We start from the raw sequence: 22,568 nt of genomic DNA, 5'->3' as shown, positions 1-22,568 counted from the left end.
GCTTTAAAAACACACATTTGAACATTCAAGTGTATGATAACAGAGTTTGATATAATTCTGTATTTTTATTCAGGTATATCGTTTGATCAGAATCAGATAATCAGAATGATTCGAGCCGATTTACGACAAATAAGAAGTAAGAGAATTTTATGAAGTAAAAAATGTGTAAAATTTGAGTTTGAGTTCTTAAAAACTGTCCCTAGTTTTTTTTTAAATTGAATCTTTCAGATTTTTAGTTTTATTTTTTTCAAACTTCAGAAACATTCAATATAACCATTCTATATATTGCCTTCCACTATCTCTAGTAATGTACTTTTTAATGTACTTTCTCTAGTACACTAAGGTCGCTTTCTACGCAGGGGATACATGCCGCGTAAATTCCGGAATCCGCGTAAAAAAAACGCGTAAATTCCGGAATCCGCGTAAAATAAAGCCACGTAAAAAAACACCCGTGCAAAAAAAACCGCATAAAAGCGACCTTAGTGTAATTAGAAATCGCCCTCAATAGTGTAAGACAGAAAAAAAACTGTCGATAACGAATCTTTATGTTGTGAAAAAATGGTGTCTGAGTAAAAAATAATCAAATGGATTTATAAACTTCAAACACTTTGCACTCAAAATAAAGAAAAACACTTGAAAAGGATTTATCATTGAATGTAACACGAAAATAATAAAAAATGCTAACAACATCTTTACAAAACATTCTCGAAAATCAATGTTAATTACGACAACGATATTTTTTTAAGCTTCAGAAAGTTGAAAATAGGAAAGAATGCTAAAACTTAGTTCAACTGACCATCAGCAAGTAGAAGCTTCTGAAATACTTTAGAGCTAATAATTACTTTCGATACACTAAAAAAACTTAAAACGCAGAAAAAGGAATAAAAAAGATTTCATAAATATATCAGCAATTTCAATAAAATCATCAAAGTATATAAAAAAAATGTGCTTTTGAACAGTGAAATAACGTGAAATAGTTATAAAAATATGTATACCTATACTACCAAGAAGTTTTGAATATCCAGACGGTAACATTCGGGAATTCAAAATAATTAACCAGTCGAGGAGAACAAATCATCTTTCGGATCGGCGGCTCAAATTTTCTTACAGTCAGTGAATTGATTTTATGAGGACACTCTTTCTGGAGTCGATAATAAATTTTAAATGATAAAAAAATTTCCCACATTTATATTTTCAGATCTTTGTACAGTACTTTAAAGGATCAAGGTTTTATTTTATCTGCAAATTTACGATAAAATACTATATATATAGTACGCTAGCAAGCAATAAAAAATCGTCCTCAATTTTTTTTAACACATGAAAAATGTTCTATAGCAAGTTTGATGCAAATAATGCATAAATTATTTTATTCCCCTCCAATCTTGATACTCGAACACCATTTCAGATAGAACCATAGTAGAGTGTTATACTGTTCAATACCAACTTGAATAGTCATTTACTTCATCTTACAAATCGATAAATGATAAACACCGACGGCGGACGGAATCCCCTTTAACTGCTTTAGGATAGAATAGGAAATTTTCTCAATCATCTTTCTCGTACATAGCCAAAGCAAAAGAACCAGTTTCTTCTTTTCAAATGTTTTATTTTTCATACAATTTACTGTAAACCTTGCGGCGGGCTAATATTAATGATAACAAATAAAATTAGTTTGATACAGTTTCTTGCTGCGATCGCACAGATCAGGCTGAGAGTCGTATCCGCTCTAATGATATCATTCGTAATATTACGCGGTAATAGGAGTATAAAGCTTGTATCCCTTCGTTTTGTCCTGTCGATTCGAGACCGGTAGAAACAAAATAAAAATAATAACAAAAGCTTCCTGATTTGGATTTTCGTCACGAGATGGGAGATAATCTCAATTTTCACTGATGGAATGTTTTTTTTTCTTTTCGATACGGAAAGCCAATTACAGTATCTTACTTCTGAAACAAACAAAAAACGGAACTAACATAAAAAGCTCTACGATACGTTAATGATTAGCCTATTTTTTCTAGTTCTTCTCTCAGTACACAAACGAAAAAAACGTTCGTTTTTCTCTCCGGGACAACATCGTGCCTAACGATAAATCTCTCGCTATTTACATACACAGTAAGTGAACATTATTGGTTTCGGTTTAGCAAGAAATAATAATAAAAAAAATTCTACTATACTCTGTGTGAGGGGTAGCGTTCCTTTTTGAGTCTCGGGTTATTATCCGAAAATTTCACATGAATAAATTAAACTTGTATTACGTTCGCCTTTACAGCCTTATTACAAAACTGTTGCCACCTCTTCGGTGAGGCGCATGACGCCCGTCATCACCGCGGCTAACCTCCGTCATCCAATCCCTCTAATCACTAATATGTACACGCTGGAGTCAGATTACAGAATCGTCTTTCGGTCAAAGCTGAACTTCCGGAAAGTACTGCTAGTGCAGTATTTCAGTAGATAACCTGCACGGGCCGTCGCATCGAGTTTTCGATATCCGGCAGTACGCTGGGCTGTTGTGACGCACTGGGACTGGAACCGGGCGATGCGGACGACACGGATGTGTTGTACAGGCTGTTGGAGTGGGCGGCGTATAGCGGGGCAGCGGCGGCTGCAGCGGAGATTCCACTGTAGATGTTCGAGTAGAAGGAGCTAAGCGAGGTCGGAGGCATCTGTTGAGTTTTCTGCGCTTCCAGACCAGTCGGTGAGGTACTCTGCATGTTCTGCGATTGGTGCAATTTGGACAGGGTCAACGGGTCAAATCCACCAAAGTATGGAACGGGGTAGTGCTGCTCCAGCTGCTGGAGGTGATGCGCAGGGGCGAAGTATGGCGGAAGTTGCGGGAACGGATAGGCGGAACCGAGAGTAGCTTTGCCGGGTTGCTGCATACCGAGCGGGAGTCCATTCGCTGCGTTGGCTAGGGGGTTCTTCGGCTTGCGTCGTGGGCGGTACTTGTAGTCCGGGTGTTCCTTCATGTGACTGGCGCGGAGCCGTTTGGCCTCATCGATGAAGGGACGTTTCTGTGCCTCAGACAGCAATTTCCACTCCGATCCAAGGCGCTTGGAGATTTCTGAATTGTGCATCTTCGGGTTATCTTTGGCGATCTGGCGGCGCTGCAAACGGGACCATACCATGAAGGCATTCATCGGTCGCTTGATGTGGCCCTCCTGTCCAGGAGAAGTTTGCTGCGATCCATGCTGGGTTGGCGTATGAGTTTGGAATCCTGCCAGGGAAGTCGGCGGAAAGCTGAGCCGAGGTTTCACATCCACACTTCCCGGACTGTGATTCGGTTGCGGGGCATAATCTGCTGCCGGCGGCATATCCATCTGACCTCCGAGCGAGAACCCGTAATGGGGATGAGTCAAGCTGGCCATACTATGATTAATCATTTTCGATTGGAGCCTTTTCCGGCTGAACAAAATCACACAAACGTTGATAAAATCTTCAACTTCACTTTAATTTAGAGTTCAGTTCAGGATTCTTTCTACTAAATGTCTCGATTGGTGAAATCACTTTCAGAATCAGTCACTTAGAATGAAACCTTTTGATATTGATTATTCCACTAATTGCAGCCTATTCAAAGCATGCGGTGTCTTTTTTTTTCTTCACAAAAAGCAAAACACGTTTTTCTACTCTACTGTTCGAGAACAGAGACCACACGGCCGATTTGTTCAAGTGAATGCAGTGAAAAAAATCCAGTCTTCACTGCACAAGAGCCAAACTCGTACTGAATGAATGCGGTTCTGCCAGTCGCGCACCTTCTCTCATCCCGATCGCTCCGGTAATCTCCGCTTCTTTTGTTAGACCTTCTGTTCAACACTCACACAACGTACCGTACCGAGAACCATACCCGTAAATCGCACCCCGCACAATGAACGAAAACAAATAGCTGAAACACAACCGCGAACGGTCCCAGAAAGAAAAGAAGGCGTGTTCTCCATTTCTCTGCGACCATTGTTTACGCCTTTTATCTTAAAACTCGCACTCCATTCGCCCATTGTGTGCGTGCGCTACGCTCTCTCTGTTTTAGCTCACCCGATGATGGTTTGTCTGTGTTTGTGGTTGTGCGAGCAACGGAAGCTCGCTCTATCTCCTTCTCGTTTCTCCGATGTTTTCTTTGGTTGCTGGTTGCCTTTATCCTACGCAATCCCACCAATAGCTACCTCTCGCTCGCTCACACTCTCGCCTGATCCATTATTCAATTCAAACCGATTTGTTGATTTATTCTTCAGGCCGGATGAGGCATTATTTTTCCCTTTCTCTGCAGCGCACACAATTCCTATTTACAGCAGCACAACGAACGATCATTCATATCTTTTTTCTTTTCGCTTGTCTCTGCAGCACAACCTATCTCCCTCTATCTCACTTTTTTTACCCGGCACAATCGAACCAACAGAAGAGAAGAAATAAAAAACACGAACAAAACCCGAACAGAGCGAGAGCGTGCAGCGCTGGTTCCGTTTCGTTTTCATATTTTTTGTTCCTTTTTGCTTTCGTGTTTCATTCCTGCCGATTGTGCTTTTGTGCATTTATCGGCATTCAATAGTCGCACAAAAATGTGCTAGTAAATTGTTGATAATAATGTGACTGTCGGAGTCAATAACTGACTGATTTTTTCAATGCTTGTGCTCAGTCATTCGCTTTTTTGCTCTCCCCCATTCCGCATCCACCTTGCTTGCTCGCTCGTGGTTTGTCTAACCACGAGGGAGACACAGCAAACCACAAACTCGTCCGATCGCGCGCAACGAAAACGGAGGTGTTAGATTTGTGTACCGGAATGGGTCCTGCTGACAAAAAAGGCTCACATTCACATCTAGTTCGAGGAGGGCTCGGGTCCGAGCGGAGGAAAGCCATTTGCATGTTTGGTCCTCCCTCCACCCCCAGGCTCCCTTTCGGAAAAATGTCAAGCAATATGAAACAGGCAAAAAATGAGGAGGTTTTGTCGGTTTAATTTGCTTTATAAAGCAATCTGTTTGCCCTTTGCCGTAACTGTTTTGTGTGAAAAATGGTTCTATTTTAGAGCGGAATGTCGGAATGATAGCAGCATGGACTGCGGGATATTTGCCGTGTGAGTTCACTAGCTTTTTTTGTGTGTGTGTTCTCTCGTTCAGTTAGACTGGCAAATGGGTCGAGATTAGCGGGAAATTTATTGTTGGTGGTTTTTTTCCCACTAACAAACCATCGAGTATTTTTTCAGTTAAGCTAATTGAGGTTTTGTTCATTTAATACGAGCTGCATGATTACGGTTAATAATTTGACACAATGAATGTGCTATGGATAATCACGTCTTTGTAGTTTACAAATCAATTTATTGAACAATCGCAAAAAAACTAGGATTAGTTTGTTTTTCAAATTAAACAAAAAACACTAAGCCATCGAATATGACACTTTATATGGTATAATTGTATTATAATTTATTAAAAAAATATGTTTATAATATTACAAGTTTTACTGTACTACTACTGGCCGTAAGGGAGAAAGACTTTTCACCTGAAAACAAAATATCACATTCTCTCTGCGCGATCAAAATATTCTCCTACTTCTAGTTTGTTTTGACGTGCCATCAAACCAACATCTTAGCATTTGGTGTAGTTTGCTCAGGTTACTACCAAAACTTACCGGATTTCGTCGAGTCCGCTCCCTATGCGTTTAATCAATTTATTCGTTCTGACAGTCCCTCTGCAACCACTATTGTGTCGCACATCAAGGTTCCCTTGAACCTCTTCAAGATACGGAAGACAAAACACCAACTAAATCCAAACTGTTCAAAACTGGTAAAAATGTCGCGCGGTCTGAGGTCATGCAAGTGCAATTTCTCAACTAGCTTTCGCACAGTTTGCTGTCTAACGTGAACAGACGAAATTCCAGCTGTAAACTGTCAAAATTCTGCACATAAAACGGGAAACAACTACTGTGTAAATTATTAACATTATTTATTCTATAATGACACATAAATATTATGAAATCTATTTACATAAAAGTCAAGTTTTACATGCAATTATGTTCCAACATAACCTTTTAATTCAAAAATTGTTTTTTCACAAACAAGGCATAAGTGTTTTTTATACAAAAGAGGTGGTGATTAGAGTGGGGCGTCGTTATAAGAAAAAAATGAAACTTGGTAGTGTGACCCCAGAACTAAGTGTTTTTCTTGTTCCATTTGGAGCCCCAAAAATCCTAAATTTATAGGAAGTCGATTAGTTTTGTCTCAGACAATTTGTGTCGGAAAACCTGCTTTTTTGCATTTTCCATTCTAGAGACCTCAACTTAAACTATACGCTACAAGACTTGAAAAGGTAGGTTTTTTTGATGCTTATCTACTTCTGACATAGTAATCTTTTAACAGCCATAACTTTGCTAGGGACTTCCTAGCTCTCCAGTGTATTTGTTAAATTTGAAATATACAACACTTTTTTTTTGTTGAAATTTGAGGCTTTTAATTTGTTTTCCACCGATAAACGTCGACAAAAATGAAATTGAGCGGTGATGATTCCAACGAAACAATATACCATACTATAACACAATCTAGTGCACTAATGTAGCATTACCGAACTCTTTAGAAAGGTAAATGCAATGTAGTTTTCCCATACAAATTTTCATACTAATTTGGAAGGCAATGCGGCAAGCGGAGACAAATCCAATCGACTCCCGATGATTCAAAGATTGTTTGGAACCCCAAATAAAACAAAAAAAAGCTAAAGAGATTGTGTATGAGATACGACCGCGAGGACAACGTAGAATTGCGACCGTCTGTCTTGTCTAAATGTTTTTCTTGCAATAGGTTAGGGAGTACACTCGATTGGAAGTGGGCCAATTGACATTGCTCTAAATTTTGTCAATTTGGTGGTCTAAGGCGGTAATAGGCAGTAATAATTATTTTTCAACTTTCTCAAATGCTAAGATTACGATTGACTACATGTATATATATATACATATGAAAATGCAGCTCTGTCTGTCTATCTGTCTGTCTGATCCATATAGGCTTGGAAAATACTGAACCGATCAGCGTGAAATTTTATATATAAGGGGCCGAGAAAGGTGACTAAGATAGTTTGAGACACCTCCATCTTCTGGAAGGGAGGGGTTTCATACAAATTAAACAAAGATTTCTGCACATCTCGAGAACTAACCAACTAAATGGAACCAAATCTTGCATGTGAATGACATCTCGAAAATTAACCATTGAACCAATCCGACAGCTGAATGTTTTTGAAGGTAACAAATACACTAAGGTAGCTTTTTACGCGGGTTTTTTTACACAGCTTTTTTACGCGGAATTTACGCGGATTTTTTTACGTGAATTCCGGAATTCACGCGGATTCCATAATTCACGCGGTATTTTTTTCAAGCGAATTTCGGTTTCTCTTCACTCGGAATGCAGAATTTACGCGGATACCGGAATTTACTAGGTTTTTTACGCAGCACGTATCCCCCGCGTATAAAGCGACTTTAGTGTAATAGTTCGAAACCACTCCCTCTTCTGAAAGGGTGGGGTTTCCGACACATGAAACACAAATTTCTGCACATCTCGAGAAATAATTAAGTAAATGGAACCACATTAGATATGTTAAGGTTTTTGAGAGCAAGAAAAAATTTCATGATGGTTCGACACCCCTCCCTCTTCTGAAGGAACGGATTCATACAAATAAAAATCAAATTTCATTCACAACTCATTAGTGCTTGAGTGAATGAAGTAAATGAAAAGGGAGCAAAAAATTTTTTCATGGTGGTTCAACATCCTTCCCACTTCTGGATGGGAGGGCTCTTATACAAATCAAACACTAATTTCTATGCTGGTTTGACACTCTTACGTACTCTGGAAGGGGAGAGAGGTCTTCTGTCCAAATTAAACAGATATTTCAACCAGGTTTTCCGGAAGACAGTCTAAAACAATCTGGTCGATGCACAGAAGCCAAACCCGACTCCAGACACCATTTTTTAATTTCAGATAGAAACTTCCGGTTTCTAATATTATTTTTTTCCTGAACTAGAATGACGCCCAGAGGTCAGAAATTGATTTCACATGCTGTTTTGAAGTTCATAACCATAACGACGACTTCCGATTTGTGACCGATGTGTTTGACCTCGGGCACTATTTTAAATTGCAAGATGGTAACTTCATGGAAACCCCAGCGTTATCCCCAGCTGGTCTCGAGGTATGATGCTGGCCTAACAAGCCAGTCGTGGTAGGTTCGAGTCTCGACACGGGAGAGCCTGTTAGTGTCAGTAGGATCGTAGCGCTAGCCACGCAATTGTCCTGTACACTTAACAGTTGGCTGCGAAGTCTGTGTATAGTAAACAGAAGGTCAAGTTCCGAATCGGAATGTAGCACCAAGGCTTTGCTTTTAACTTCACGGAAACAGCCGAAATTGACCGAATAATACTCAATATGGATATTTCCGTTATCGAGATGATGCATGGTAACCAAACGTTAACCCTGGACACCATTTTGAATTTAAAGATGGCCACTGTCAGTTTCTGAAAAAACAATCAAAACTTACGAATACCACCCAATAAAGGTATTTCTGGTGTCAGATTGATATCAGAAAAACAGCTGAAAATGACCGGATACTACCCAATATGAATACTAGGGTGCCAGCCAAAATGGTCATCTCGAATTTCAAAAAAAAAACCTTATACAAAATGTTCACCTGCTTGAAAAACCACCCTGTGCAAAATTTCAGCTCAATCGGACTCAAAATGGGGTGGCGCAAAGCGATTGAAGTTTGGCCTTTTTGAAAACCGAAAAATCACCCAAGGGGAGAGGGGGGGGGGGGGTGCACGTGAAATTTCGGTTTTCGAAAAAAATTTTTTGATGCCAAATGACTTAAAAACGCATGGAACGTCGAGAATTGGTGTCATCTGAAAAAAAAAAAATTTGTAGAAATCGACTCTGGGACGTTTTTTTTTTCAATTATTGAAGGCGGAATTCAAAATTTTTAGAATTTACCTTTTGAAATTGATCACTAGTCTCTCCAAATAGCCTGATTAGTGATATACACTATAACTAACATCGAATACATTATGTTTCATTAGGGTGGTTCATTTATCCGGCAAAGAGTGGATCATATTATTATGAAAAATGAGAATAAAATAAAAAAAAAAGCTCCTCGGTTCGTTTGATTGGTCTGACGTCTTCGACAAAGTTTTAGATAATAATTCTGTCTTTCCAGAAAAAAATTACATTTTTTTTTGGAAAGACAGAATTATTATTAAAATTTTTTATTAAAAAATATTAGAAGAAAAATTAAAAATTAATTATTTAAACGAGCTTATTTTTTATAAATCCGATTTTTTTATAAAACCTGCAATATATGTCCAAAACAATTAAAACCAGTCCGATCATTTAGAAATTAAGAAATAAAAGTTATCATGTTTTGAAAAAAAATTTTTCTTTTGGAAGGACAAAATATTATATACAACTTCGCCGAAGACACTATGCCAATCAAACAAACCGTTCCGACTGTAGACATATTTTTAATTTCCAATAGAGCACTCTATGGGGAATTAAGAATATTTTTACAGTCAAAACGGTTTATTTGATTGGTATAGTGTATCTGGCAAAGTTGTAAATAATAACTTTGTTCTACCAATAAAAATGTGCCCTGTAAAAAATTTTTTTTTGAAAAAAATCAAAACTTTTTTTACTGATTTCTCCATGAGCGGTTTCGTTGTTCAGGTAATCTTTCTTAGTTTTTATGAAAAAATCAGTATTTGTTTTAAATGGGCTGTTTTAGATAGTTAATTTTTAACTTTCTTTTCATTTTTTTTTTCAAAAAATTATGGTATAACTGCCTTTAATGAACCACTTAGTAGCGTAGCTGCAAATTTTGCAAGAAAAAGTGTAAATATCTAAACTGAATCAAGTATTTCGTTATGTATAAACATGAAGTAACATGTTCATCATCTTTTATGCATGAAAAACAACAAGATAATACCTCTATTTTCTTGGAATAAAAGAAATAAATCATCTCTTCAGTTTCCTTTAATGGACCACCGTTTCCTTATTTGGACCACAAAAATTTCCTAATGTGGACCAGGTCTAAATAATATATCTCTTCAACTGTAGCTGCCGCTGATGAAACTAACTCTGGCTTACGCACTGAGAGTTCTGGATGGCGGTTTATGAATCCACAGTACCGTGGAATGGGGTGAAATTGATCACCTGAAAATTTGTGATAAAAAATACTAATCAAAAGATATTGCTCTTACAACACTAGGCAACGTAAACGTGTCCTTAAACGCAACTTTTGCATGATTCACATACCTGTCAAAGTTAACCCTTGCATGCCCGGTGCAATTTTTCATATTTTCGAAAAATTCTTCTAACTCAGTCAAAACTCAATCAAATTTGATCAAACAAGTTTCCAAATAACAAAAAAAGTATTAAATTCACTTAAAGTAATCTTAGTTGAGGGTTAATTACGATAATTTGAAGAAGTGAGTAATGTTTGATAAAAGCTCAAAAAATGGAATTTTCAACAATGATCATTCCATACCATTAAAACAATACTGATGAATTCGCAGGAAACCACAAAGATTTTAATTTCAGAGCTAGTTTTTGAGCTTCTGGAACAAACCGAATTGAAATCGGTCTAACGACGATCAAATAAGAACAGATTTTACAACAAGCAGCTCGTGAACCAAAATAAACAAATTTTAACCTGAAGTATCGTTATTATCGTTTCCAAACTAGCTGTAAATGATATTTTTTAGTACAGAAATCATCATTTATCATGAACTTATCGAAAAAAAGCACATTGCCAAAAGAATGTATGGATTTCAATGGTGATCAATTTCACCCCAATTTACCTCATAGAATTATCGAACTTATTCCATGAAGTAGACGATAGAAATTTCACCAATAGCCATAGAGGTTTACTGAAGCACATATCAGTATTTGTTTTAAAAATAAATTATTTCGGGAAAAATGTACATGAAGCAAACTAATTGGAAATTGTTATAAAAATTGATCAATTTCACCCCGTTCCATGGTACCATTTATAATCTAACACAGACAATATTGCAATAATATTGAATAACATAAAAGTTTACTATTGTATCAACATACCGGCTTTCATCTTGCAGTCCGAATGACGAGGGCTTTCTGAAATGAATCTTGCAACTGTAGACTACAGCCGTTGTTTCGTAATAGGGAATCCTTTACGTGATATCCGAGTTATCCAGCTAACAATTGAATCCTAATTCCGCGACAGTCAATGCTGTTGGTTTACCTCTTCTTGGTTTTCCTGACCAGTTGCTGCTTTCACGGAACAATACGGTAGATCGTGGAAAATTGTAGCGTCTGTAAGCTTCTTTAGTCGAAACACCACTTTTTATTGCTTGAAGACACTCAGTAACAGCTGCTTCAGTATATTTTTTACCAATTTTCAGCGTTTTACGCCTTTTAGCAGCAATTTTGTACAATAACACGATCACAACAAATTTATGGTTACTATGGTAACTATGATTCGCGGCGTTATTTCGATGATAGCTGCTCCATGGAATGGATTCTTATTAGTTCACTTTAGATTACTCATTAAGTATAATCCTCAAAAACTCACTTAAAAGCACTAAATTTGTTATTATAGTCGGGCATCTGCACTCGCAAACTCATTTAATTCAATCACCTACCTCAGAAAACAAAATCCACGCATTGTTCTATACGGCTACAGCGGAACTCGTTCAGCAGCCAACCAAAATTTTTTCATCACTAGCGGTCCACTTTTAATTTTAATCACTAAACAAAATCACTCACTACACTTAGAACACTTTAATCCTCGAAATGCTCACCTCAGATTTCCAATAACAAGCTTGAATTAGCAGGAATATATGAGATGAATTTCAACAATTCCTAAATTTCAACTGTATGTATTTTCATCCGTTTTCACTGCGTTGAAGAAAATCAAAAATTGACCAAATCAATTTCTGTTAAAACGAATAAATCATACTGAAAATGTATAATTATTCCGACATAATTGACATAAATCTACAGCACTGTAGTAGTTACTTATGTTACCAATTTTGCACGTAAACAACTGCAGCGGATATCTAGGTAATCTACTAGGACGGGCTGCAGCTACGTTCATTCATAATCACGTGATTCATTCATGATTAACAAAGTGATGAATATGGGGGCGTCGTAAGATGAATAATTGAGCAGTGATTCAAGTTTTGAGATGGATATGGAAGCGTTGTGAAAAATGGTTTGTTTTACAAAATTCAGGGTAAATCTAGCTAATTTTACTGAATATACAATGCTAAACGATTCCATAAGAGCACGTAAGCATATTTAGTTTATTTGTTCAATGATTTCGTGAAAATTTGGTGTTTAAACCATGCATTCTTTGTGAATATCGGCTTAATGAGATGAATAATGGAGCAGTTCCCCTATTCGTTTCAATATTTTAGGTGTTTTTCTAGTAAAATTTGTTGCTTATCTTTTGAAGACACTATTATCCTACCCGTTCTTCGAAAATCTGATTAGTTTCGCTCGGAAAGTGTGATGCCAGTACAGTTTTTGGTAAAGCCCTTTCCTATGAAAACGTTAACAAACCATGTCAAACCAGGTAGCTGTTATAAAAAAGATATTTTTTGCAGCTTTTATGAAGACTATTATAGTAAACGTCTGTTGCAACATTTCTAATGAAGATCATTATTGAAGTTGTCAAAGCACAAATCAAAATAAGTATATTTATAATGTGTCATTTAGTGTAAGAAGTTTAGGTGGTCCACTAAAGGAAGTGGTCTATATTAAGCAGATCTACCCTATTTTCTACTCCGTTACTGCGATTGAAAATTCTCTGACCTACACTGCCTATAATCGCATACCAGTCCCATATGGATTTTCATCGTTTTTGAGTTAAATATCAGATTCTATCTATTTCTTGCTCTTCTATCGATTAAGGAAACAAAAAAGTATGTTCTATTTAAAAAAGTCAGATAAAAATGTGAAGTCAAATTGTCCCATCTTAAAAATAATCGCATACCAGTCCCACCAAATGTTGTTCCTGAGTATGGCCATATTTTTATCTTCAATCGAAATTATAAATACTTGGTGCTGTTTTCCAAGCTATTTACTGTTAAAAAATCATCAAATAATTAATAAATGCAAGGTTATTTCAAATAAATTCCACCCAAAAGGTAATTTTAAGTAAACACTGAAACTGCATCTTTTTCTGAAAGTTCGTTCCCGAAAGGTTATTGGTTTTGTCAATCAGAGTGATAATAGCCTTGAGCAAAGCTGTTTTCTGCAAGGGGTTAATTTCCTGTGGATGATCTACTCACTTCATATGATCATTCAAGTTGAAATTGTTGTAAATGCATGGGCTGATGCGGAAGATTTTACTCAGCACGTATTGCGAAGCACTGAAGACGTATTAAAGGTAATTATTCAGTAGCATATCCAAGACTTCAACCTCATATTTTGCATTTTCAACGACGACCTTAAAATTGGGGTGGGTAATGGGTGGACGTCTCCGTCATTCACCATGCAGTATATTTAGGATTTGTCTGCGGCCATGAACGTCTGTCCTTATTCAAAATACTAGAGGAAAATATGGCTTTTCCTACACCGAGCGGTTGAAAGTGAGACTGGTATGCGATTATTTTGCTACTCTATGGCCTAAACAATCGCATATCAGTCTCTCCCTTATTTTTCATTGTAATTTTCACGAGTAAGGCAATTCTTCAATGAAGAAGTTATGATTGAGGTCTATTTCATTACATTATGACGAAAAAATTAGAATAACCCACCCCAAACAGATGAAATACCCAAAACAAGGAAAATATCTTCAAGCGCTGTTTTCTCAACTCGATGATTTTCCAGATGAGACAGATATGCGATTATTATTATTATTATTATTATTATTATTATTATAATTATTATTATTATTATTATTATTATTATTATTATTATTATTATTATTATTAATATTTTTATTGGTCCAGTAGTATAAAGTTTGACCTTTTTAATTTCACTACTTCCGGTTGAAGGTTCGTTTTTCAAATACCTTAATGTATATTAATTAAATTTATTTTTAAACCTAATCTCTCTAAGCACGGTTCCAAAAATTTAAACAGTCTCTCTTGAATATTGCCTCCGATGTAGAACGTTTTATTTCAGCGGGCAACATATTCCAGCTAACGATACCTCTAACGAACAAGGAGTTTCCGTAAACAGACGAATTGTTTGGTGGGATAACAAGATTTCAAAGACGACGACCTCGCATGGACATCAGTTTCCGGTGTAGCGTTGACGGTGTGCACGTTGTAATTAGCCTCTTTATAAATATACAAGAACGGTGCGCATAAAGTTTTTGCAGTGGGCATCCAATGAGATTCTGATGCAGATGACTTACTCTGGAATAACGATTTAAGCCGTACACAAATCTTACACAGCAGTTCAGGGCAACGCGTAGTTTTCGCAGTTCACCAGCACCGGGATTGATGTGAGCCACATCTCCAAATAGGAAATGAGGGAGGATCAAACTTTTAAACAGTTTCAGACGGGTGCTAACTGGAGCAGACGTGGCACAGCTATGTAGTACTCGTAATCCAGCATAAATTTTTCCGCATTGTTGTCGTATAAGCCCATCCCATTCAAGACTGTTTTGGAAAAGGAGCCCAGGTTACTAGCATTCTCCGTCCATCGAATCACTCCTCCATCCATAATGACGTCTGGCACTAAGTTGTGTGGAGTAGCATTTCGTGATCTGGTTTTGATCAGTAGTGCTTTACTTTTACTTTGATTGACGAGTAATCCGTTCCGTCGAGACCATTGTGTAATCCTTGCTAGGTCATCGTTTACCAATTCAACCATTTCACTTGGTCCAAGACCCAATCGGCTTATGTACAGTTGTACATCATCAGCATACAATTGTATGGTGCAGTGCTTTAGGACATTAGGCAAATCATTAATGTAGCAGCTAACTAGCAATGGACCAAGAACTGATCCTTGCGGCACTCCCGAAGTAATTACAGAACTATTGGATCAGCGATCTCCACAAAAAACGGTTTGCTTTCTATCAGTTAGATACGAGTTCAGCAGATTTACGGCATCAGAATTAAAATTGAACTGTGTTTGCAGCTTTAAGCATAGTCTGTGATGATGGATTGTATCGAACGCTTTAGAGAAATCCAGCAACAACAGTATAGAACCGGCCTTTTGATCATACGCAACTGCTAGGTCATCATACACCCGAATAATAGCTGTTTTGATACTGTGACCTTTTCGAAAACCAGCCTGAAACTCCGAGAGCAAGTTATTTTCAGTTGTATAAGAAGTAATCTACTTCCCAATCAATTTTTCAAAAACTTTCGATAATGCGCATAGAATACTTATGGGTCTCAAATTAGATATTGAAGATAAATTGCGCTGCTTTCGGACAGGAATTATTTTTTGCATGCTTCCAGCAAGTGGGAAATACACAGCTTAGTATAATAATGTTGAAAATATGAGTAATTTGATCGACGACCAACGGTAATATGATATTAATGAACTTCATCGGCAAGTCATCCAGTCCTATTGCGTTCGATTTCACGTCACAAACAGCATTAACAACTTCCCAACATTCCACAGCACGAAAAGAGAAATTATGAGGTGAGTTAAGATACCGTGCTGGATCGAAATCCGTACACTTAAGCACATGATAATCTTCAACGGTCAATATAAAATCGAGAAATTACATATTGCTTTAAACTGACATGTTAACTTATAGGTCTACTTATATTTTATCACTATTTTCAAGCGAAATGATTTAAACTACTCTGAAACTCGAAAAAATCATGTTTGAATAGAACATGTTTTGAATCGAAATCCGTACGCAGTTTTTCGTCTGAATCGAAATCCGTACACTTTTGAATCGAAATCCGCACGCACGCGATATAGACTGGATGAAAGACCTACAGCAGTGAATCAAAACCCGTATAGATATAGAAGTACGTAAATGAATTTTATTTTCAAATTTATCTTTAAATTTACGAATAAATATATTATATTTATTTATTATTTGTTTATTTGAGCATGTAGAGTAAGAATTACTTCTTATAAAATTCTACACTAAGCAAAAAAAAAATTGTGGCGGTCAATTGGTTCCTAAAGTTTTACACGATTTTCTAATTTTTATATCAGCTGAAATAGTGCAGCTTTCTGTGCAAAACATGTTTTTAAAAAATGTTTATCGTTGCCCTTCAAATTTTGAATGAAGAATAAAAAACTGCTCGAAATGCCCTAAATTTCGAGCAATTTTTTTATTTTTCGTCTAAAAATCGAAGGAAAACGATAAACTTTTTTTGAAAATCAAGTTTTGCTCAGAAAATGCGGCTTTCTTTCAATGATATTTAAGAACTGGAATAGCTTTAGGTCCCAATTGAATGATTCGACATAAAAAACATAAATTTTTTCTCAACTACCAGCTGCAAGACGCCTTCTTCCAGGTCCAGATTTAAGGAGGGGGCAAATGCCCCGGGCCCCCCGATTACTATACCCCACTTCATGATCCAAATCTTACTCTCCAGCAGTGAAGGTTGGTGGAACTCCTTTTGATTGAGATTCGTAGCCATAAGTTACGGCTCTTTTATCGTAGTCACTAGGACGCCGGAACCTCTCGAAGCTTCCCGGTACGACTTTCCCTCGCGCACTTCTGTCACAGCTCTTTCGGGATTGTTTGCCGTATATTTATGCTTGTTTTCTTCCATAAAATGCTGAAAACAAGGATGAAAGTTCAACAAAATATGCATGATACACACGCTGTACGGATTTAGATTCTAGCGAGTAACAAAGATCAAAATCCGTACGGCACAGTTTTTGATGAATAAATACAATTTGCAATATTTACCAGACAATACACATCTCGAAAATGACAAAAACTTACCTTTTCAATCGATTTCAAAAAGATTCACAGAGTAAAACACTTATATCCCACTTGAAAAACGTTTTTATCTGAAGAACGTTTCCTTAGTGAAATCTCTAACGATGCGACGAAATGACAACTGAACCGATACACGATTGATTTTTTATTTTTAATATTTTTATTTCATAGCCTACTGGCGCATAGTTCAATTAAACAGAAAGCCAATAGTTCAACGGACATGTACATGTAACTTTTATATGAGTTTTCATTTTTGTAATGCTTAAAACTGAAGAAAAACATCAAGGTGTACGGATTTCGATACTGTACGGGTTTCGATCCAGCACGGTATACTCCGTTGCCTCTATTATCGTTGCCGCTCACAGCGAAGTTCACCACAAACGCGCGATTTATTTCATCAGGGTCGAGATCACAGTTTTCAAATGATGTCTGCCTTCATACACCTAGTTTTTTTACCCGTTGCCAGAGAACTTTGGAAGAGATTCTACTGTCAAGGAATTGGCTCATGTATTGTGCTTTCGCTGCGGAGACCAGACAGTTCGTTCGGCTCCTCAGTCTTTTGTAAAGTTGTCGTGCCAGATGTTTTTGTTCGGATGGAGCCCTACACCAGTCTCAATGAGCCATATCTCTCTCGATCATGGACTTGCGCACCTCAGAAGTAATCCATGCATTTGATTTTCTCCGGTTGCTCACAATACGAAGCGGGATGTATTAATTGTGAATGTTTACTATATGCTCATTGAAAAACTCAACTAGCTCGTTGGAATCATTGATAGCATAAAACTCATTCCACGGGATACGGCTGACGGCGTTAGCTATAGCGTTTGGATCAAAATGAACATAGTCTCTGTATTTTTGAACAGTTATAACGGTGGTAACATTAAAATTCAGTGATCCAAAGATAAGATCATGCTGCGAAAGCCCTGGAAAACCAACTTGGTTGAAGCGTAGCACTTTTTCACGATCACTTAGGATGGGTAAGTCAAGTTGTGAGCAGCCATGCCGATGAAAAAAAGTCGGCTCATCACCAATGGACGTGAATGATAAACTGTGAAGCATTGATTCAAATTGATCTCGTTTTCTGTTCGGTTGCGTTAGGTCAGTAATGAAATCTCCAATGAGCACAATGTTCTCGTAGCGAACAGCAAAGTCAGTAAGCTTCTGGTACAGGAAATTTGTACAGTCATTGTCAGGTGGATTATAAACACACATTATTAGTACTTTCTCATTGCCTAAGCATAACTCAACGGCCAGACATTCAGTTATATCATCGGATGTTGGTGGAATGTTGGTTTTGAAAACGTGTGAGAAGCGAAGTCCGTCCTTGTAGTACATCACAATACCACCACCCCGTCTATACAGTCTATCATTACGTATGATTGTGTACCCAGGAACAGCAACTACATTATCACTAATTTTTGACGTCAACCATGATTCCGTAAAGCACGCCAGTCCAATTTTTGAGTTTTCGAGTAAAAGTTTCACTTCGTCCAATTTATTACTTTTTCTTGCGCAAAGACTTTGTGCATTACCGTGACAAATGTTGAACTTGCCTGAAATCAGCGCTGCATTCAATACTGCACCAGGTATGTTCGCAGAGGTAGTTCTAATTGTCGATGACATTTGACAAAACTGGAAAACAATTTTTCGAGAGCTGTACAGTTAGAGAGAGATAATTAACTAAAGTTTCTTAATGTAATATCACAGGTTTTAACATAAAACTATAAATATTTCAGTTCAGTACAAACACAATTTGATAATTAAAATTTAGCACAATACAAACAATTTAACAAACTTCGAAAACAGAGTCAAGTTAATATTTATAGAAATTCGCTACAAAAACCATCGAGTTGTTCAGGTGGACCATCCGGTGTTACCTTCACTTGCACCGTCCCCAGTTTCGTGAAAACCGAGGAGAACTTGCCTGCCTTCTTCATTCGTAGAGCTGCCGCCTTCACCTTTCGTGCTGAGACCATTAAATTTTCATTCACGTAGATTCTGCGCACTGAGTTCAAGCCAATATGGTTTAATTGTAGATTCCTTTTGTGTAGGTAGGCACTGTAAAAGTTATCGCGAGCATTTTTCAGAGCAAACTGAAGCACCACCAGATACTCGTCACCATCTTTCAACGCTTTCGATTTCATTCGTCTCACGTCAACTAGTGGGGAAGCAGATTCTCTGAGTCCAAGTTGCTTACACATCGCATTAAAGTATGCACTCATATCCTCACCATTCATGTACGGGATACCACTGACGATTAACTCATTCCGGTTTTCAAGACTATCAACTGCAGTGGCGATTTTGTCGACCCGTTCATTCAGCTTATCCAGAGCTACGTCGTGATCGTTCAATTTTGTAGTACATTCCGCTCTGAGCGAGTTAATATCCTGCGATACTGCCACAAGTTTATCTTCCAGTTCTAGTCTCACAGTGTCAATTTTGCAATGTAAATCGTTACGCAAATCGTCAATCATTCCCCTGGTTCCAGCAAACTGATTCATTAGCATTTGAACGGCAGAATCAAGCGTAAGTGTATTTACATTTGCATCGTTATCGATTCGAGACCGTTTAGTAGCGGTTGTTTTGATGTGCACAGCTCCAGGGGGTGTTCTCGCTAAATTCGACATCGTTACGAGAGAGCGACACAACAAGCAGTTATCGGTGTGCGTAATGCGCCAGAAAGATGATTTTATAGCAACACAATACAATACGCCGGCAGTTTCAATTCGAGCGAAACGAAACCAAAACTTTTGCACTACGTATTTCTTCCAATTTATAATGAGGACTCGCTGGATAACACGCACAGTGCGACAGCCGGTAGTCAGATATACGGTGGCGGTAGTTTCAACGGGGGAAAATGCGAATACACTCCACTTTCGAAGTTTGTTTTCAGCACTCTACAAACAATGCATTATATCGCGTCACAGATCACAGACATTATAGGCAGTACAGAAAACATCAAAATGAGCTGCGTGCATTTTCCGCCATTACCGCTCGTGGAAAGCTGGATTGGTGATAGTGCAGAAATAAAACTTTTACTATTCTACCTGACAATTGTCGTGTAGGTCCCCAAGTGATACGATTTGTATGAATGTGTCCCCTTCTTCTTAAGGTCTAGAAAATCAATTTGACTTAAACCCAAATAAAAGCCTGATCATGGCTATAATTGCCAGGAAATTAATAGAACACATTTCGTATGACAAAGATCAATGATTTTAATCACTGAAACTTTAGAATTACTCCCCCTTCTGAGCAAATAGAATCTCATCACGGCGTTAGACAAATTCAAACCCAAATTGGAATTCAAGTTCAAGTGTCTATCTCATTACCTGCAGAATGCGCGAATTCCGACACCTTCGGGAAAAAGGCTCGCGATGGTTGTGGCATCAGGAGGCGTCATTTTCCCCCAACCAGATGCTGTGTACTCGCGAAACGCCATTACTGTACCGGGGATTCCACCCGTTTTGGAGTGTAGATTAAACATCACTCTGACAACACGCGGCGCGTCACACCGTGGGGAAGGAAACGGTGCTGGAGAAATGAAGATTTTAATTTCATCTGAAGTGTGTTTGAGGTGTGGGGCCCGATCGGAAAATTCCGAACCACCCCTCGAGTGCCCTCTCGAGCTCTGCTCTCGAGTATCACGGTAAACAGAGAAGGTGATAATCCAGGTGATTATCGGTATTGTTGCGGGCTGCTGTTCCGCGCTGGACGGGCGGATGCTGGTGTCTATGCCGCGGAAACCTCCGCTTCGGCTGGTAGCTTTCGATGTGTGACATTCAGAAAGAGTCGCACGCTTTCGGTGCTTTAGCGGCGGACGAGCGGAAATTATTCTTTTGGTTTTTTTATTGGTTATATGCATATTCGATTGCGACCGTGTGGAGAACGCTGGAGCGGCGAGACGAAATGAACTCTTGTTTGCATTTAAATTTATTCATGCGTTTGCGTTTTAGTGTCTTGTCTCCGGTCGCCATATGAGCTAGCACTTGACAGCTCCTGCGGGAGGCTCACTACTGCGAAAATCAATAAATTACCAGATTAGTGTGATTTATTAACTATATGTTGCTGGAAAATAGCGGCAATCGAAGGCATTTCGTTTGGACGGTTGGTTGGTTGGTTTATTATGTTCACTGTAGAATACTAGCAGCAGCCCTGGTCTCACACACGCTTTTTTACACTCGCAAGCATGTGTTTTTTAAATCCAAATAAAACTATTGGTTGCTCTCGTATAAGAGGACATGTTGAGACAACCAAATGCCAATCGATCACATTCGCAATAATCACAATATTTATAATGATTAATTTTACTTTGCATTTCTCTTACAAGTTCTAGGCAAAGTCTCTCAAAACGACTTTTATAACGTTATGGACATCGCAAAAAAAACTTTCTATTATAGTGTAGGTATTTATATATGCGTGTTTTTAGAGTTAGAGCAAGACCACTGGAACCTGACCTAGATTAAGCGATCCACCAGCGGGGAAGATTAGCCCCTACCGACTTCACACCAGAAAGGGTTAATCAAATATTTGCTTAAGCTCCCAGCGAAGCGTAGGGGTACACGTTAATGCGGGAAATTCCGCACCGAAGGCTGGGTTTTCCCCATCAACTGGATGATGGATGTCCCGCGGAGCTGTTTGAAATTAACTTCTTTTCTCGGTGACCGCAATGCAGCTTACAGGGCCAGTTATCGCTTTCCCTCCGGGGCAGCGAGCCCCTTTTGTTTGCCTTAGCCATTATCCTCTCGAGATTATGACGGATTCTGCCGGCGGCGTGGGCGAGACGAAAGAAGAATCCTGCATGCATGCAGTGAGCGACTGTAAGGAAACCCCTGTACTGTACAGTCGGGGAGGGGCGTTTTGCTCCAATTAAAAAGTTAAGTTCAGAACAAAGATCTACCTTCGGTATCGGTCATGACGCTCTTTGCCATGCGGAGGTCCGACATTAGTGTAAAACAAACATAATAAATTGCACTGTTTGTTCTACGAAGCTTCGGTTGCTGCCTGGACAGGTATCGGGTCCCGCCGGGTAGACGACCCTCGGATGCTATAAATTGTGTACAAATATGAGAAATGGATAGCTAAGGCATAGAGGGTAGTAAAATTGTTAGTTCTGGTAAGGAAAGTGTACGCCTACGTACAGTTCTCGACAATTTACGCCCGTTTCATTGTTCCGAGTAAACCAAAAACAAACATTGGAAATCTCTCTGATGAGCCATTGTTCGGGACAAAGATGAATTGTTTTACTGCCCCGGTTTACGACGGTTTGCAAGCGAAATTGGTAGTGGTACTAAGAAATTGCACTTCTCAGTTACTGAGCAATTGCAGGGCTTTGGCAGAATTGTTTACATTTTACCCACAGGTAATGATTTTTAATTATTTTTATATCTCTTTCGAAAAGCTAATGCATTGTGTTGCATTTATAATTGATCGTAAGTATATAAAAAATATAAAACAAATATAACGTAATACTTAGTAATTACATTGTCATTATTTCTGTTAAATGGTAATCCATCTACTAAGATATATTACTGTGGGTAAAATTAAAAGAAGGCAAAGCTTCATTAGTATTCATTGTTCACATGGATAGCTAACAGGTTTGTACTAAATGATAGGTAGATTTTTTGTAAGACATACTAAGCCCTAAATAATAACTAATTAAGGGTTGATTGTTACTTTCAGTAAGCCCCAGCAGGTACCCGTAGCAAA

At 38.1% G+C, this 22,568-nt stretch overlaps 1 protein-coding gene across 1 annotated transcript; it reads right to left on the bottom strand.

Moving 5' to 3' along the window:
* Window positions 1–1,585: 1,585 nt before the first annotated feature.
* On the bottom strand, window positions 1,586–3,807 carry LOC129724599 (SOX domain-containing protein dichaete). Its single transcript, XM_055679600.1, has one exon. It carries the CDS (start codon window positions 3,378–3,380, stop codon window positions 2,445–2,447), a length of 936 nt encoding a protein of 311 aa, XP_055535575.1. The 5' UTR covers window positions 3,381–3,807; the 3' UTR covers window positions 1,586–2,444.
* Window positions 3,808–22,568: the final 18,761 nt, after the last annotated feature.

The sequence above is a fragment of the Wyeomyia smithii genome, chromosome 2, assembly GCF_029784165.1.
Source record: "Wyeomyia smithii strain HCP4-BCI-WySm-NY-G18 chromosome 2, ASM2978416v1, whole genome shotgun sequence".
Taxonomy (NCBI): Eukaryota; Metazoa; Arthropoda; class Insecta; order Diptera; family Culicidae; genus Wyeomyia; species Wyeomyia smithii.
The sequence above is the reverse complement of the archived record's forward strand: the minus strand, read 5'-3'. Positions and strand labels throughout refer to the sequence as shown.